We start from the raw sequence: 17763 nt of genomic DNA, 5'->3' as shown, positions 1-17763 counted from the left end.
ATTATTCAATTAATTAAATATTCCTTTCTCAAGTTAATATAATCTGACCAAATAACAGGTCGTTACAGTTTATTATTCAGCGACGAACAATCACCCGGCACAAATTCTCTATTTGCGATGGGTGACTGTCTGTTCAGATGATTGTTGATTTTAGTTTCCTCTTCAAAGACTTATCATTTTTAGTTTACAAAATATATGTAATTTAAAATTATAAATTAATTAGTAAAATATTTTATAAAATTATTATTATTTATAACATAAACATTATTAATCATTTAAAAAATAAAAAATAAATTTCTATCTCTTCTTCTAGAATTAATAATAAGTTTATAAATTATTAAAAAATATTTTATTTATTTTTTAGTCATTGTTCTTTAAATACTTTTAATAATTTATTTTTATTATTTTTTTTAATTTTTCTTCTCTCTTGATTGTAAAATTAAATATATATAAATCAATTATATTTTAAAGTAGTTAAAATGTATATATTTATTTTAAAATATTAATAATAATAATATTTATTTTAAAATATTAATAAAATATTAATAATAGCGACAAACACCTACCCGTCGCTAAAATCAGCAATGGGCAGGTGCCCATTGTTGAATAGTGGCCACTATCACCCCTCTGCCCAATGCGTGCATTGGGCAGAGGGGCAGCAGGTAGCGACAAGCAGGTGCCCATCGCTAATGTTGGCGGGCATTAGCCCCTTTCTCCTTCCTCATGACACTTGGCCCCCCTTCCCCAATGCCCCCTCCCCCCTTCCTCCTCTCTTTAAAGCCTCCCCTCCCCCTCCGTTCTTCTCTATTTCTTCTATGCTTTGAATCTTTTCCTCTCTTTGTACTCCTCATTTCATTCTTTTTCTCACTGTTTTGCTCCTATCTCACTTTCATTGAAATCACGAAAGTGATTTAGTCTTAATTAAGAAGATACGAATCTCGTCAAGAATTGAAGGTATTTTTTATTTTTAGTTACTAATTATTTGAGATTTAAATTACAACATTGAATGTTTCTTACATAATAGATATTATTTGATTAATTGTTAAGTAGTAAATAATTGTTTATTACTTTATTATTATATTTGTTCAATGATTAACTGTTAATCTTAATATTTTTGTTATTTAAATTTATTACATGTTTATTATTGTTTATTTTATATTATATATATTATTATTATATATTTTGTATAAATTATTATTATGTATTATGTGATTTAAATAAAAAAATTAAATTCAAAACAATAAATTTTAATAAAAGATTTGAGTGTTCGGTCGCGGGGGGGGGGGGGGGGGGGGGGGTCACAGTGGGCGGGCGGGTGAGGGGTAGGGGTTTAATTAGGGTGGTAGGGGGGTTTAAATGTTAAATTTAAATTTTGAATATAATTTTAATTATAAAAAATTAAAATTAAATAATAAAATGGGGCGTTTAGGGGTGGGGGGGGGGGGGGGGGTTCACAGTGGGTGGTGGGATGAGGAGTGTTTTGCACAAAGATTTTTTGATTTGAAATTTAATTAAAATAAATTTTAATAAAATTTGATAATAATATATAATTAAAATTAAATTAATAATAATTACAATGGGGGTTTTAAATTAATATGTTATTAATATTACTAATATGGTCGTTAAATAATTTTTGTAGGGCCAAATCAACATTTTTGACTATTAAATTAGATATTTTGACTTTAAATTTAGTTAAAATAAATATTCACAAAATAAAAACTTGTGTATTAATTTTGTTGTTAAGAATATTTTTTAATTTTTTAACTTAATTTTTTATTAAATATCTTATTATAAATTAAAAGAACTTAATTTTTAAATTTTATTAATTATATATTAAAAATTAAAAATATTAAATATATGTTTTCTAATTTTTTAATAATGAATGGGTGGGGTTCAATATTAATAATATGGTTGTTAAATAATTTTTATAGGTAAAAATAAAATTATTTTGCACCAATGAGATTTTTTTATTTGAAATTAAATTAAAATAAATCTTAATAAAATTAGATAATAATATATAATTAAAATTAAATTAATAATAATCACAATGGGGGTTTTAAATTAAAATGTTATTAATATTACTAATATGGTTGTTAAATATGGCGAATGGGAGTATAGATCGAATCCGTTTGTAATGGCTGGTGGCAATGTCACAAACATGGTGAGATTGCTCATGAATTTGAGAATGAGCTGAGGCATGTCCTTCCCAGTTGTTTGTGTGGTAAGAGGTGAATTTGAGGATCGAATTCTTTGAAGGGGGGAGAAACTGTAACGGCTCGTTAGGGCGTCTAAATGTTTTCGGATATTTTATTATGGGTTCAAAATTTTTGCTTTAATTAGTTGAGGATTGAAAATATTTTTTTTCTTTTATAGAATAAAGTGCAAGTGAAAATAAGAATTTGGTAGCCATCCAAATCGGATTCAAAAGTATGGGAAAAGTCCAAATGAATTGGGTCATTGAGATGTGTTTAGAATTTTAATTATATTATGAGTGGACTTAGATGTTGAGAATTATTTGAGTCAATGAGTTAGGCCATGGAATGGTCCACGGCATGGGCTGAGCCCAATTGAGAAATGAGATTTGAAATTCTTAAAAGAAAATCATAATAAAAATTAAATTGGCTAGCAAATGTCGATTTTACCCTTGGTCTTCCGTTGTCCGTTGTTGGAAGAGAAGGGCAATTAGCTCTTCCTATCAATTCATAGTTGCAGACTATGCATCTTTCCTTCTTCATGCTCCATCTGCAACTGCGCCCTCCTGTACTCTTGCTATGTTTGATCCTCTCATTCTTCAACTTTCTTCCATATATTTTTCTTCCCTCAGACTTCAAGTCCTTATGTCTTCATTTTAGCTAATAGGAGTTCTGGAGGAGAGGGGATTCTTCCATATCGCTAAGTCACCAGGTAAGTTCTCTTGCACGTTTTTTATTCCAATGCAAGTTTCCCTTGCACCATCTTTTATTTTCATGCGAGCTATTTTATATCTTATTTCCACTGATACAAGTTGTTGTTGTTCTTGTCGTGTTGACTTATTATGATTAACTTTGATAGCGTTGTCTATGACTTCCTTTAGTGGTGTCTTTCTATGAAATGTTTAATTCCTCTTTGGGGTCTCATTGTGGTCTTAGAATGGGGTTTGTTTCCACCCCAAGTTTTCTTCAATGAATGACAATTTGTTTGTTTAGATATAAATACAACGCTCTGTTCGTTTTTGTATCTTCTTGAGCTTAATCATGTATACATGGCCAAATGCAACCCGCAGAAGCTTAAATGACACATCCCAATAGGCATGAACCATCTGAATGCCATCTCCTACATGCGAATGTCAGACAGAAAATATTCATGAACATATATAAGTCCCGCTTCGAATAGCTCTCATATATATAGATATATATAGATATATATCCGAGACGAACAGCTTGGTGTAGATACCCTCTGTTGTAAATAGCTTATGTATATCTATTTAAATCAATCTCGCGAGCTCTTTCCTAGGGTCCTTGCCTCATGCCTTAACCGCGAGCTTTTTGTCGCGAGCTTAGGCTTATATGCCCTTTGACCGTAAGCCTTAGCCTTGAGCTTTTTGCCTCGAACTCATTCTGCGAGCTCTCGCCGCAAACCTTTGTTGCGATCCTTTACCTCGAGCTCTTCCTGCGAGCTCTTGTCGCCAGCTCCTTATCACAAGCTCCTGCCTCTACGCTCTCTTGCCTCAAGCCTTTCTGCGAGCACTTGTTTCGAGCTCCTGCCTTGAGCCTTTGCTGCGAGTTCTTTTTGCGAACTCTTACCCTAAGCCCTTGGCCATGAATTTTTTTTGCGAACTCTCTCCGCGAGCTTTTTGGCACGATCATTTTCTGCGAGCTCTTGCCTCAAGCTTTTTCGCAAGTTCTTGGCTGCGTGCTCTTTCTATGAGCTCTTACCATGAGCCTTTTCTGCGAGCTCTCGCTGTAAGAAAAATGTATTTTAACGACGAAATTTAGTGACGGAATTATTCCGTCGCTAATTAGCGACGGACAACGAAGAAATTTTGGTCGCTAATTTTTTTAAATATTTTTTTAATTTAGCGACAGAAATCCAATCCCTAAAAATAAAAAATATTAAATAAAAAAATTAAAATTTAGCAATTGGGTCAATCCCGTCGAAAAAATTTAAAAAAAGTTATATAAATAATTCAAATTTAGCGATAGGGTCAACCCCGTTGCTAAAAAATAAAAAAATAAAATAAAAAAATTGAAATTTAGCGACGGACACAACCCCGTCGCTAAAAAATAAAATAAAAAAATAAAATAATTAAATTTAGCGACGGGTCAACCCCGTTGCTAAAAAATTTAAAAAAATAAGTAAATTATTCAAATTTAGCGACGGGGTCAATCCATCACTAAAAAATAAAAAAAATATTAAATAAAAATTAAATTTTAGATAAAAAGAATTTAAATAAAATTTAGCGATGGGGTTAACCCCGTTGCTAAAAAATAAAAATAAAAAATTAAAAAATTAAAATTTAGCGACGGGCACAACCCCGTCGTTAAAAAATAAAAAAAATTAAATAAAATGATTAAATTTAGCGACAGGTCTACCCCGTCGCTAAAAAATTTAAAAAAATAAATAAATTATTCAAATTTAACGACAAGTCAACTCGTCGCTAAAAAATTAAAATTTAGATAAAAAGAATTTAAATAAAATTAAAAAGTAAAAAAAAATAAAAAAACATTAAGATTTAGCGACGGGTCCCATCCCTAAAAAATAAAAAAATTAAAGAAATTAAATAAAAAAATTAAAATTTAGAGAGGGGAAATCCGTCGCTAAAAAATAAAAAAAATTAAATAAAGAATTTTTATTTAGCGACAGGTCAACCCATTTGCTAAAAAATAAAAAAATTTAAATAAAATCAAATAAAAAAAGTTAAAATTTATCGATGACTAAAAATATAAAAAAATTAAATAAAAAAATAAAATTTAGGGACAGGGTATTCCCGTCGCTAAAAAATAAATAAATAAAATCAAAATATAGCGATAGGATTCACCCCGTCGCTAAAAAATAAATGAAAATTAAATAAAGAATTAAAATTTAGCGACGGGGTCACCCTGTTGCTAAAAAATAAAAAAATTAAGTAAAAAATTAAAAATTTTATATTTAAACATATCATAATAATTTTTACTAACATTAATATTAGTGAAAATTAAAATAATAATTTTTAAATATATTATAAATTAAAATCAAAATAAAAACATAATTTTTCACTGCTAATATAATACTTAATAAAGTTTTATTTGAATTAATAACGAAATAAAATTAAAATTAATATTCATTTCCCTTTACTAACATTAATATTAAAATTAATATCATTAAATAAGTTTGAGAAATTTTGATGTATAAATATAATTCTGAAATATTTGAAAGAGAATGCTATAAATATATTTTATATACATCAATAAACAAGAAGGTTTCTAGATCTGTTGGCTCGCGCACGAAATTTGGTCATGAGAGATTAGCGGTTCGAATCCAGTATAAAACTTGAGATAATAGCTGGGAATAATATCCTAGCGCTGCCACGTGGTGCACATGAGGGGAGGCCAGGCGTGGCACGCGTTGAATTTTGAATTTTGGGTTGAATTTAGCAATAAAATTAGCGACGGGTCAACTCTGTCGCTAAAAAATAAAAAAATTAAAATTTAGCGATGGGATCAACCCCATAGTTAAAAAATAAAAAATAAATAAATATAAAAATTAAAATTTAGCGAGGGGCTCAAACCTGTCGGTAAAAAATAAAAAAAATAAAAAAAAATTAAAATTTAGCGAAAAGCTCAAACCCGTTGCTAAAAAATAAAAAAATTAAAATTTAGTGACGGGCTCAACCTCATCACTAAAAAATAAAAATAAAATAAAATAAAATTTAATTAAAAAATTAAAATTTAGTGACGGGGTCAACTCCATCGCTAATTCCATCGCTGATTAGCGACGGGTACAACCCCCGTCACTGATTCCGTCACTAAAAAATATCCGTCGCTAACCCTATTGCTAAATTTTAGTGATTCCTTTTTTAGTGACGGAAAGGTACCCGTCACTAAATCCGTCGCTAAAATATTTAACGACGGATTTTGATGTTTTAGCGACAGAATTTTTCGTCGCTAAAACGTTGATTTTTTGTAGTGTCTTGCCGCTGCCCTTTGACGTGAGCTCAAGCCTATATGCCTCCGTGTAACAAGCCTTTGGCCTCGAGCTCTTGCCTCGAACTCTTTCCGCGAGCTCTTGCCGTGATCCTTTTCCGTGAGCTCCAACCTTGTCACACGTCCCCACCTCGTTCAACTTTTGGAAACCAAATTGCTTTGAATAATACTCTCATTTAACAAATCAAAGTCGATTCTGATAGTAAATAAGACTACATAAGCGTAACCATTGTAAGTGTACTGAATGCACAATTTATCTCTTTTAAATTATCTCAAATATGTCCAAATTATGATATGCCTCCATGAAATTCCTTCTAAATATTCTTCAGAATATGGTCATTAAATTAAACACCCACTGTTTAAATAAAACGTCAATACTAGTTTGTCAATGAACAAACCTGCGTGGTATGGTCATTCTGATTGCATGGGACTAATCATAAATTTGAACTATGAGCACGAATGCAAGTAAATGTATACTGACACTGGTTAAATAAATTTACAAAAATCATATAATGGGAAAAATAGTTATTAAATCTATAATACTCTTCAATTGGCGAATCAAGATTTAACGTTAAACAGCATTTCTCAAAATTATTTCGATGTTATGATTTACATCAATCATTTATGTGTCATAAGTTACATCTTGAATGTGGTAAATGTTGAAGTAAGATATGTTGAATCTATTTGATGATGGTAAATACTTGGTATGAGTAAGTGGTGTTGAAAATATGAATATTGAGGAAACAAAAATTTAAATGCATGTGATTGACAAATGCATACATGTACATGTTATATATATATATATTTTTGCGCACCTATTTTTTTGTACGGAGAGAGAAATGGTACCCTAGAACACCTAATGTGGGACGAGGTGACCATAGCCTGGTAGGTTGACTCAATATTTATTTGTGAGGTTTTATTGAAATTATACACTTTTGCATGCATTGATTGATGGCTTGAAAGGCGGGGAAATTGATATTGATAATAAAATTATGCACTTTTGCATGCATTGATTGATGGCTTGATGGGCAGGGAAATTGATATTGATAATGAAATGATGCACTCTTGCATGTATTGATTGATAGCTTGCGAGCTTGCGAGATTTGATACTGATATTGAAATTTATGCACCTTTGCATAGTGGTATATGGTGACATGATATATCTAAGTGGAATTGATAAACTCATGAATTATGAATCTCGAATATAATTGTGGAGTCTTTGATTACTCTTATTGGTGTCATTATATTCTCGAATCCTATAAATTGTTCATTATTTCTTGAACTTGTTGAGCATTGTAATTCACTTGATCTTCTTTGTCATTCCAAGTAAAGTAAATACTGTTATTGGGGGTGAATCTCATAGGACTATAGTCCAGGGATAACGGTGTACGGAGATGCGTCCTAACTTCAAATATCCTAATTAGTGATTTGGTGAGGTTTATAGCAATGAGAAATTATTATGTTTATTAGTATTTGAGCATTTTATTATTTTGTATGGCCATCAAGCCTAGGGTTATAAGATACTAGAAATGTAATTGAATTTTAATTAAATTTTCGTTACTAGAAATGAAATGAGTTATTATTTGATTTCATTTTTGTTCTATATCATCTCTGTAATGACCTTATTTTGAATATTCGATGCTAAGTAGGAATATTTGGAAACGTGCCTTACATAAATTGTTACTCGAAGTCAACTTCAATGTACATGAAGAATTGGTCGTTGGAAGTTTATAGTTCATTTTAGCTTCGATTTAAACTACGTACGCTCCATATTAAACTTTAATTACATGTCTTAACTTTAATTTTGTTTTTATTGAGTTTGTTATGTTAAGGTGGTAAAAAGGAAAATTTAAAAAAATTTAAGGTCGAAATATAATTATTGAAAAAAATCCCAAATTCCTCCCAATGCCAAAACGCATTAGTTGCCTGATAGGTTCCGTTGTTGGCAAGAATGATGTGTTCCCATCACCACCAATCACCTCTTAATTTTTGTCTAAAATTTTGATTTTTTAATATTTTTATTTAATTTAATTAACTTAATCAATATTAATCAAGGTTTAATTAACAATGTTAATGATGGAATGGGGTCTCTGAGCAAAAAATGTAAACCATAGAAACCTGTAGAGCCATTTTAACTAGTAGACAACAAATTTGTTTGTCCTATTCTTTAAAAATGGCTTATGATTTTAAATTTGTTACTATAATTTAGCAATGGTGAAATAAACTAATATTTTTTTAAACCTTAGGTCACGTTAACCATTATACTAGATGTTTTAATATCTTCCAATGGCGTTTTAATTTCATCAACGACATCAACTTTGGTCCCAAAGCCCTAATTAAAAAATTAGATTTCAAACACACTAGATAGGAAACTACTTTTAATTCCAAGTTGTAAAGCAATTGCCACCATGTGAGTTCCTTCAAATCTTGGGATTATCGCCCTTTCACGATTTCTCATCGTTATTGTCCTTATTTCGGCAGAGAAAGTAAATATAAAGATTGTGCTTCATTGTATATGCAAAAAATCGAACTCACAATTTATTAGTGTGAATCTCAACTTATTATAATTCAACCACTTAACATGTGCCATGAGGGCGAGTTCCTTCAAATCTTGATCTAGTATTTAATTGGTTATTTGTAACTGGGTGCAGTTCTTGAAATCTAAATTTGAAATTTAATTTGGTCATTTGTAATTGTGTGGAGTTCTTCAAATTTGGATTTAGAGTTTGATTCGATCATTTACTATCACGTGTAAGGTTTTTTTTTAATTAGAAATATAGTTGACACCGTTAATAAAATTAAAATAGTATTAAAATATTTATCATAATAACTAACATAATGTCCAATTTAACTTCTAGACCATAATAATACAATTACCCTAAACTTTAGATCCAAACACTCTTTCAAAATGCCTAATCCACTTATTTCTCTTGAGTTAAAGGGCACAATTATTATTTGTTTCAGATTTCATTTTAACCTAGAAAAGATAAAAATTATTCTAATCAAGTTACTTATCTTTTTAATTAAAAAGAGAAAGAAAATATACAATTTATATTAAATTATGTGTAAAATAATTCAAAATATTCATTGCTTTAAGCATGACAAAATAATTATTCAAGATTTAATGATCTAAAAATATTTAAAAGGTTATCATATAGCCAAAAAAACATTTATAATTTAAGTACAGCAAAATGTAAGCACAAGATGATGTAATTAATAGTTAATATAAAAATTTAATTTGATTTAATCAATTACTAAAAAAAGGTATTAGAATATATTTAATTTGAAGTAAACATATTTCTGTCAATATGAAATAAATTGACATATATTTAAAATAAAAAAAAATATCATCAAATGCAAAATTTATTTTTTTTAAAAAAATAAAATAAAAACAAACACAAATAAAAAGAAAATTAAAAAATAACATTCAATGGCCTTAAACGAAACGAAACGACATTTGTACTAAAAATATGTAAAAATCTACCAACCGGTCTTTGCACGACATAATGTATAAAGATTATGCCTAAATACAAATTTAAAAATGATTAGAAAGCTAAAATTCATATAACACCTATTCAATTAGAAAGAACAAACTTGAGATTAAGATATAAAAACACCTATGCATCATAACTGTCCATTTTTCTCATCTTTCTTGATCTTTTTGTTGATCAAGAAATAACACAGTAGTGTCATGTTTATAGACACAAAAATAAAATAAAATATTCATTGCTCTGGATACAGTCATCATAAGACACAAAAATAAAATATTTTAAGAGCTAACACATCAAGAGAAAGCGAGAACAATAACAAAAATACATACTTAAGCAGATCTTTATGTTTTTTTTCACTTGTACCAACCATTACATACTTAAGCAGCCACACCAAGCTAATTAAACAAGTAGTTGATCTTGCGTTCTTCACTCAAAACCAAAGTAACATAACAAAAATACAGGAACTAATAAGTAGATGCTTCTGTTTTCATTGCTACAGCACACCAACCGTTACATACTTTAGATAAGTAGCCACAGAAAGATGATTCCAGAAACACTTAACAAACTTCAGTCACACCCGAGTAATTCAACCACACCTTGATGATATTGTGTTCTTCACTTAACAGCAAACCAACATAATATAACGTAAACAAGTACAAGAAGATAGGCCAGTAAAGAAGTACATGAAGCATTCAGAAGAACAGTAACAAAAGAAGGACTAATCAGACGGGAAGGCTGAAGATAGGAACCTTTCATCCTCTGCGAATAGCTGAAGATTCTTGGTTTTCATGAGAAACCCAATCGCTTGCTCCTCAAATTCCAAGAGGAAGCCTAATTTGATCAGCTCTGCCAGTTGGTGCATTTGATCTTCATTCTCCCATAGTAATCCTGCCGATATCACTTCAGAAAAAGATGTAGCATATTCAATGATACTTCTATGCCCACCCGACCTGTTCATCTTTTGTGCAAAAAGCTCTTTATTCTCCCTCTCCCAACGAATCATTGATGTCGCCTCAGCTTTCAACTTTTCTCCTGACGAGAGCGATAAACTGTAACAAATTTTGACTGGCTCCGCTGTCTCAAAGACAGTCAGATTAAGTAGACATCGCACAAGTTCATGCCTGTTTTCTGCTTCCATTTTGAGAGCGGGTCCAGCTAGAAAACCTAGGATCAGCATAAGCAGCCCTTTTCCAATTAAAATTTCCCTGGGGCTAACTTGCTGAAGTCCAGCACCATCAGTTATGGACATTTCTTCTTTCTGGACAGATTCAGATAGGTTTCGGACTCCAATTTTGCTGTAAACTTCAAGCAGCTTAAACCGAGGCAAAGATGCAATGCTCGACTGAGGATACCAAGCAAATAGAGGCTGGGAAGACGACTGCTCAAAAAGATCCTTCAGATGAAGGTCATCAGCAATAAAAACATCAAGCCTGTCAATCAACAAAATTTCATCTGATACTGAATACGCAGGTAATTTCATCAAATGTTCAGCAAGCCTTTTCAGTGTCTCCGAACTGCAGTGACTTACAACAAATTTCCAGAACGCACAACACCTTTCAAGTGTTAAGGGCCGTCCACGTAATTCCCATTCCTTCCAGAGCTCACAATAGTCAACAAGTGAAGGATAGGGTTTAACTCCAAAAGCACTAGAGAAAAAAAGAAGTAACTCCTTTCCATAATGCTTCTCCAACACATTCAATTGTTTATCAAACAGCCCATCCTTGTCCCGCAGGACGCATTCTTGGGGTGCTACCCATTCACCATCATCACTTCCATTAGGGATCCAAATTAACCTTTCATACCCAGTTTCAGGGTTCCAGTTGCGGTCTTGCAAGTAACTACATATTCGAACAATGGTACTGAAGTTAGAACAGAAATGCAGGTGATTGGCAAGCAATGGTCCCCCATTTCTTACATCAATAGTTACTCCAATTGCGTTGAGCTCTTTGGCATAGGATGTAATGTTGGAGCCATAAAATTCTTCATCAATGAAAGGTCCATCCATCCGTTGCAATGACTTCCAATCAGAATTATAAAGCAAACACTTACCAGGTGGCCTATAATCAAAAGAGGTTTTCAACCATTTTTGAGACACTTTCGTCAGAAAATAATCAGGTAAAGGGCCATTGTGCTGTGTCCGTAAAATGCGAATACATTCAAGTAATGAGTAAGCATTTGCGGGAGTTATGCAGCTGGGATCAAATGGTAACTTAAGGCCGGTAGCCACAAATCCGCATCCATCCTTGAAGGCAACTTTAACTCCCATACTTTCCAACTCCTTCTCATATTCATAGATGCCCTTGCCATACCAATTGTCAGCGTCATCAATGAAAGGAAGCAGGGATATGCAAGATATAGATTCCCAATCAGGCCCAAACAAAATGCACTCTCCCGGGACTCTGAGATCACCGAGGCGAGTTCGCAACCATTTAACCTCAAGGATACATCTCATCAAATCATCAGAGAATTCAAAAGATGTACCCCTGAACTTTCTGTAACAGGCCAGCAAGGAAAAAACATGTTCCTTTCCAATATTGGAGAGCTGTCCTTCCAGCCTGAACACATGAGCAAATACCTTTTTTGCCTGCTTAAAATCAACTATTACCCCCAGTTTCTTTAACTCATTTTTATATGAGAAGATGCTGCTCCCATAAAAATTTTCATCGATTAGAGCAAAGCTGTTGAAAATCTGAAGGAGACAGCCCCATTCAGGACTGATAAGATGAGACTCAACTGGAGCCATGTAGCCCATGCTTGTCTTCAAAAATTTATTATTCTTAAAGACCTTAATTAATTTATCAGGTGATCCTAAATGGCGCATGCAGTTCAAAACGAAAAGACCAGACTCAGCCGTTCGAACATTGATGGCCATTGCAGGTTTCAGATAGTAAGCAACAAGCTGGTAATTCTCACTCCATCCAACCACCACGCCCAGCATCTGAAGTTCTGTTTTAAACTGAAGGATTTCCTCCCCGTAGTAATCTTTATCAATAAATGGGATGGCACTGATCTGCGATGCAGTTTCCCACTCCTGATCAAACAAAACAGATCCAACTGGGGATATGTTGCCAAGTGAAGTTCTTAGCCATTTCCCTTCCCGGATACTTTGGATGAAGTCCTGAGCAGAAAGCGATCTCTCCCTCAGAAAATTTATGAACTTCAATATCGAAAAAACATTCCCTCTTGTAAGAGCGGAGGAGGCTGCCAAAGACATGAGATGCTTCCCGAAAAATTGGCAAGCCTCTCCATAATGAAACATCACTCCTATTTCTCCAAGCTCCACTTTATAATTCATTATTTCACAACCGTAGAAACTCTGATCAATTATGGGGATATCAACTAGCACATTTTCATTCTGCAGAAGATGGCCCCACGATGAGTTTGGTAGGAATGACTGAGATGGAGGCCAGTAGCCTGGACTGCTGCCCAAAGAAACCCTCATCCAGCTTCCCTCCTTTATGCATTTCGAGAACATTTTTGGCATGCTAACCCCTCTCTGCATCAAGCTCCGAATCCAACCCAACAGCAAGAACGTATTATCTTTGGTTAGAGGAGCAGACATTGTAGGAATTACTGCATTGGGTGGAGACACATCAGGGACATCAGAAGCCCCAATATGTCTTCTGAGAAAAGGAATAAGCTGTTCCTCAGGGGTCAAAACACCTGCAAGTATGACAAGTCGCCGATAGTCAGCTGCTAGCTCTAGAAAGCCTTCAGCTCTCCACGGATTAGATCCGATCAGACGAACCCATTTGCTTCCATTAGCAGGAACAAGAACTCGATTCCTTCGTGTGGTTACCTGCCCATAGTTATCCACAAGTGGCATATTGCAACACAATCGCCCAACATCTGTCTCAGACAAGTAGTTCCTTGAAAGCGAGTGATATAAGAAATGAACAAAAGTAACAGCGCGCTTCCTATCATCCTTAAGCAAATCAACAAGAAGGGCTGCATAGTTGTACACATTTACAGTCTGAACCTTCACCTCCTTTGAAAGCCACTCCAACAATATATGCTTCTCAGACCATTGTTGCTTTTGTATAGCTTCTTGTGTAGATTTAGGAATAAAAAATGGGCCTGCTGAACGTCCAAGTTCTCTGTTCCAATCGATCAACCATAGTACAAGATGAGGCTCGCAAGCAAGAACCTTCCCTGCATACCACTGTGAGACATTTATACTAAACAAAGAGACATCACCATTATAACTCACATACTTCAGAAGCGGAGTGTCCTTGATGTTAGTATTCTGAAAATTTGACCTCCAGTTCTTGGCTACAAATACTAGTAGCTCTAAATACACTTCCTCTGAGACTCCTGGTATGAGATTAGAACTTCGGATGCACTTAACATACCATTCATCCTCCACAGGTTTCACTCCCAAGAAGTTCAACACTTGATCATACTTCTCTCTGTCAAATGAAGAACTTAGCAAATATCTCCCATGCGATGAGATATTATCCAAGCTCACCCCATCCTTCCTTGCCTTGTTCAGTATATTCCAGAAAGCAGGCATTACCACACCCACTTCACTAGGCTTCCGAAATAACTTTTGCTCCATGTACGACTCACAGGGAACTATGTCTTGATTAACCAGTTTGACTTTAATACTGTCCCTCACAGCATTCAGCGCAGGGTAAGGAGGGATGTTGATGGGTAGGAACTTAAACATTTCAGCCAGAGTAGATACAGGGGCTCCTTCCATGGTTTTCACCAGGGAAATGAATGCATTGATGAAAGCACTGGGCACGTATTCAAGAATACCTTGGTTCCATTTATTATCCAAAAGGATTGTTTCCCTCGAAGATGCTAGTAGAAAATCTGCTTGAATTATGAAAGGAAAATTTGTAACCATCTCAGTTGGGAGAAAGGCATATACCCCAGGAGATTCAGTCCCACTGTTGAGACGCTGTCCATTTGGAAACGCCAATGTGATCACATACTCTTCCACTTCCATCCGTCTTTCTACTTTATATTCCTGCCTGACTGGAAACTTCTGCCTCCACATGTAATAGCTGCATTCTTCCTCCAAATTGTCATCATTTTTATCAGCTGAAAGATGTAGCACATATGTCTCAGCATCAAAATTCTTCTTTGCAGTAAAATCAGTCTCACTTGAAATGGATATTGCGCTCACTGTATTGAGACTAGGATCCTCGTTGTCTTCCTTGACTGAAAGCCTCTTTATTTTTGAAAGGAACAACAGAACTTCAGGATGGATTTTCGAGAGTTGCTGCTTTACAGGGCTAACCTTGTCAGGCTTCAGAGGCAAGACAATTGTTGTGGTTGGAAGGTCAGAGTCAGAGCCATATATTTGTTTTATGGTGGAAAGTGTTGGGTTGTCATCAACCCATTCCGGGACAATGTATCCAATTTTGCAATGTGGGCAAGGCTCTTCATTAAACCGTATCTGATAACCATTGCTGAATATGTAAGGCTGTGTTGTGATGAGGAATACACTCTTGAACCCAATTCCTGAAATGTCAGTATATAAGTTGTCAGCCGTAAGTGAAAGATACCAAAAAGAAAAATAAACAGCCCTGAAAAGAAAGAATAGTCCAGTATAGTGATTCATTTGGTTCACACAAACTCAATGAGATAAAAGCATCCAATTAACCACAATTTGCTGAAACTCATCAAAACAAAAGTAGATAAAAATGTATACTCACTGTGCTTTTTTGGACATACTAATTCAAAAGAAAATGCTAAATGTTATTTCTCTCTCTTAGAGAAGGGTGATTCCTGCGTACATTTATAGACACAGGTCTCCTAATCTCATATAAATGGGGAATTCAAATGCGAGACTTTTTGTTTTGCAAGGATCAGGGAATGTCGTTTCTGTATGTAAGCTTATTTTTGTTTTGCGAAACTACTTCCACTTGAACTCATAACTTTCTAGGTAAAGTTTCTGTTGCTATCAAGGCTCGCCCTCTTCTCCTTACCACGTATATATTGGAAAATTAGATAGCAAAGTACTGGAACTTTAATTCATGCTGCTCAGTGGCACATAAATAAATATAGAGAACTTACCTTGCTTAATTAGTTACATCCATGGAAAAAATCAAAGAATTGCATGAAAGTTTGACCGGTGGTGAGAGGTGGACCCTCCTTGCTCAAATTGAATATGGGACTAAACAAATTTTTAGGGACTGACCACAGTTTGTCAAAGGCGCAAGGTGCACTGAAACGCAAAGGTGCTTGGAGCCTACGCACAAGCCCTTTGAATGTGAGGCAAATATTTATTTGTATAAAATTATTTATACATCACTATGTCCATACCAATAGAGAGCTAAATGCAAACTCATTAAATCATAAATAATAAATAACTAACAATATATTACTACAAAAACACCTATTAATATTTCAACCACTATAATAAGCTGATAACAACTATTAGTATATTAGCATACCAAGAAAGTAAAAGAAGTCTAAAACATCAAGTAAATTACAAAAAAAAAAAGATAGAAGAAAGAAAAACATAAAATTGCTTTATTGTTACATAAACAATCATTGAAATCCAATGACAAATAAAAAAAAAAAAAAGTCAGTGGAAAAAAAGAAAAAGAAAATCAGTGAAAGAGTCTAAAAATAATGAAAAAAATAAATAAAGAAAAAAATTGTATAAAAATACTTATAATGATGGAAGTTGCTGAAACCACAATGTTGTCTACTATGAAGCATCAAATGATGCCAAACGGTTGGGAGGGCCACTTGGCAACTGTGGGCTGCCCTTTGGGCGCCCACTCGAGGGCCACTTTGGCAGCCACCTTTGGCCCAAGCCCTTTTGCCTTTTGTCGGATAGCCTGTTGCAAATCACTTTGCACAATGCCATCCGCGTCGTTGCTGTTGCCTTTATTCTCTTGCATCGCAGTTGTCCAGTTGCCTTATTTATCGTGAGCCTCGAGATTGATGAGATGATCGAGGAAGACGAAGAAAAAGAGGGGGGTGGCCAAGAGTGTTTATTTTTAGGGTTTTATCCTCTCTCTCTCTCTATATAAATCCTTTATACAGTCTTCGTTTTTATCTTTGTTCATATGTGTTCTCTGGTTCATTTAAGGTAAACTCTTAACTTATATAAGTGGTTTTTAGCGTTTTGTTTGGGGAACCAGGGTTGTCCAGTTTGATTTTGTTTCTGTATGGGTGTAATCGGATTTATTCATATAGTGCAGTGAGCTCTTCTCACCAGAGCTCAAGTGAACGTAGCCTCTACTTAGGGTGAACCACTAAAAATCTCTTGCCTCATGTTACGTTTGTGGTTTTTATATATACTGTGTTTATGTTTATACTCTCGGCCATTTGAGGTGTATTCAGCAATGTGTGATTTTTGGCTTGAGTGAGGGTTTGCTATCTTTGTTTTTTATTTATAACAGTGGTATCAGAGCTTCCAATTTGCGTATCCTAGGGTTTTCTAAGTCAAAATCGTGTCTGATCCATTTTCCGAAATCTAGGGTTTCCTTTCTTTCTCTGTGAAGGCATTGTTTTAAGTCCTAGGGTTTTTCTAAGGAGCTTTTGTCAGCGGGTGTTTGCTGCACAAGTCTCAGTCAGTAATTTAGGTTTTCTTTGGACATTTTCGTGCAACATGAAAATGACATCAACCCAATTTGAAATCGGTACATTTGATGGAAAGGGGGATTTTGGAAATTGAAAAAAGAATATGAGAGTTTTTCTCTCTCATCACAAAGTGCTTATAGCACTCGAGACAAATGACCGTAAATGGTCACCTGAGCAGCTAGTTCGAACTGATGAAATCAGAGATGAGGTTTTCAATTTGATATTCCTCCACCTCGGTGATTCTGTAATCCATAAGGTTGATGGTATGACTAACCCCCTTGATCTCTAGAATAGATTAGAATCTTTGTATTCTGTAATGTCTGCTCTTAATTTGGTTTATTTAAAAGGCATGTTGTTTAATTTTAAGATGAATACTTCTAAGTCTATGGATGAAAACATTGATAAATTTACTAGACTTACTTTGTTATTAAGAGGTACTGATAAAGCATTAGGTGATACTAGTGAAGCCATAATTCTGTTAAACTCATTACCTGATGACTATGATGTTATAAAACATGCTTTACGTTATACTAGTATAGTACCTACTATGGAGCTTGTTATTT

At 33.9% G+C, this 17763-nt stretch overlaps 1 protein-coding gene across 4 annotated transcripts in view; it reads right to left on the bottom strand.

The window, feature by feature from the left end:
- Window positions 1-17763, bottom strand: part of LOC127790096 (uncharacterized) — a 129848-nt gene that overhangs the window by 46008 nt on the left and 66077 nt on the right. The window contains exon 3 of one of the 4 annotated variants that reach the window (XM_052319382.1): window positions 11446-15124. The exons of 2 other annotated variants lie outside the window; for them this stretch is intronic. In XM_052319382.1, coding sequence (XP_052175342.1) covers window positions 11446-15124 — 3679 coding nt within the window. Of the gene's footprint in view, window positions 1-9965; window positions 15125-17763 lie in introns of those variants that run through there. One more of the 4 variants, XM_052319384.1, reaches the window with a different exon arrangement.

This window comes from Diospyros lotus, chromosome 14 (genome assembly GCF_014633365.1).
Source record: "Diospyros lotus cultivar Yz01 chromosome 14, ASM1463336v1, whole genome shotgun sequence".
Taxonomy (NCBI): Eukaryota; Viridiplantae; Streptophyta; class Magnoliopsida; order Ericales; family Ebenaceae; genus Diospyros; species Diospyros lotus.
Note: the sequence above shows the minus strand (reverse complement) of the source record. Positions and strands in the feature narration are given on the sequence as shown.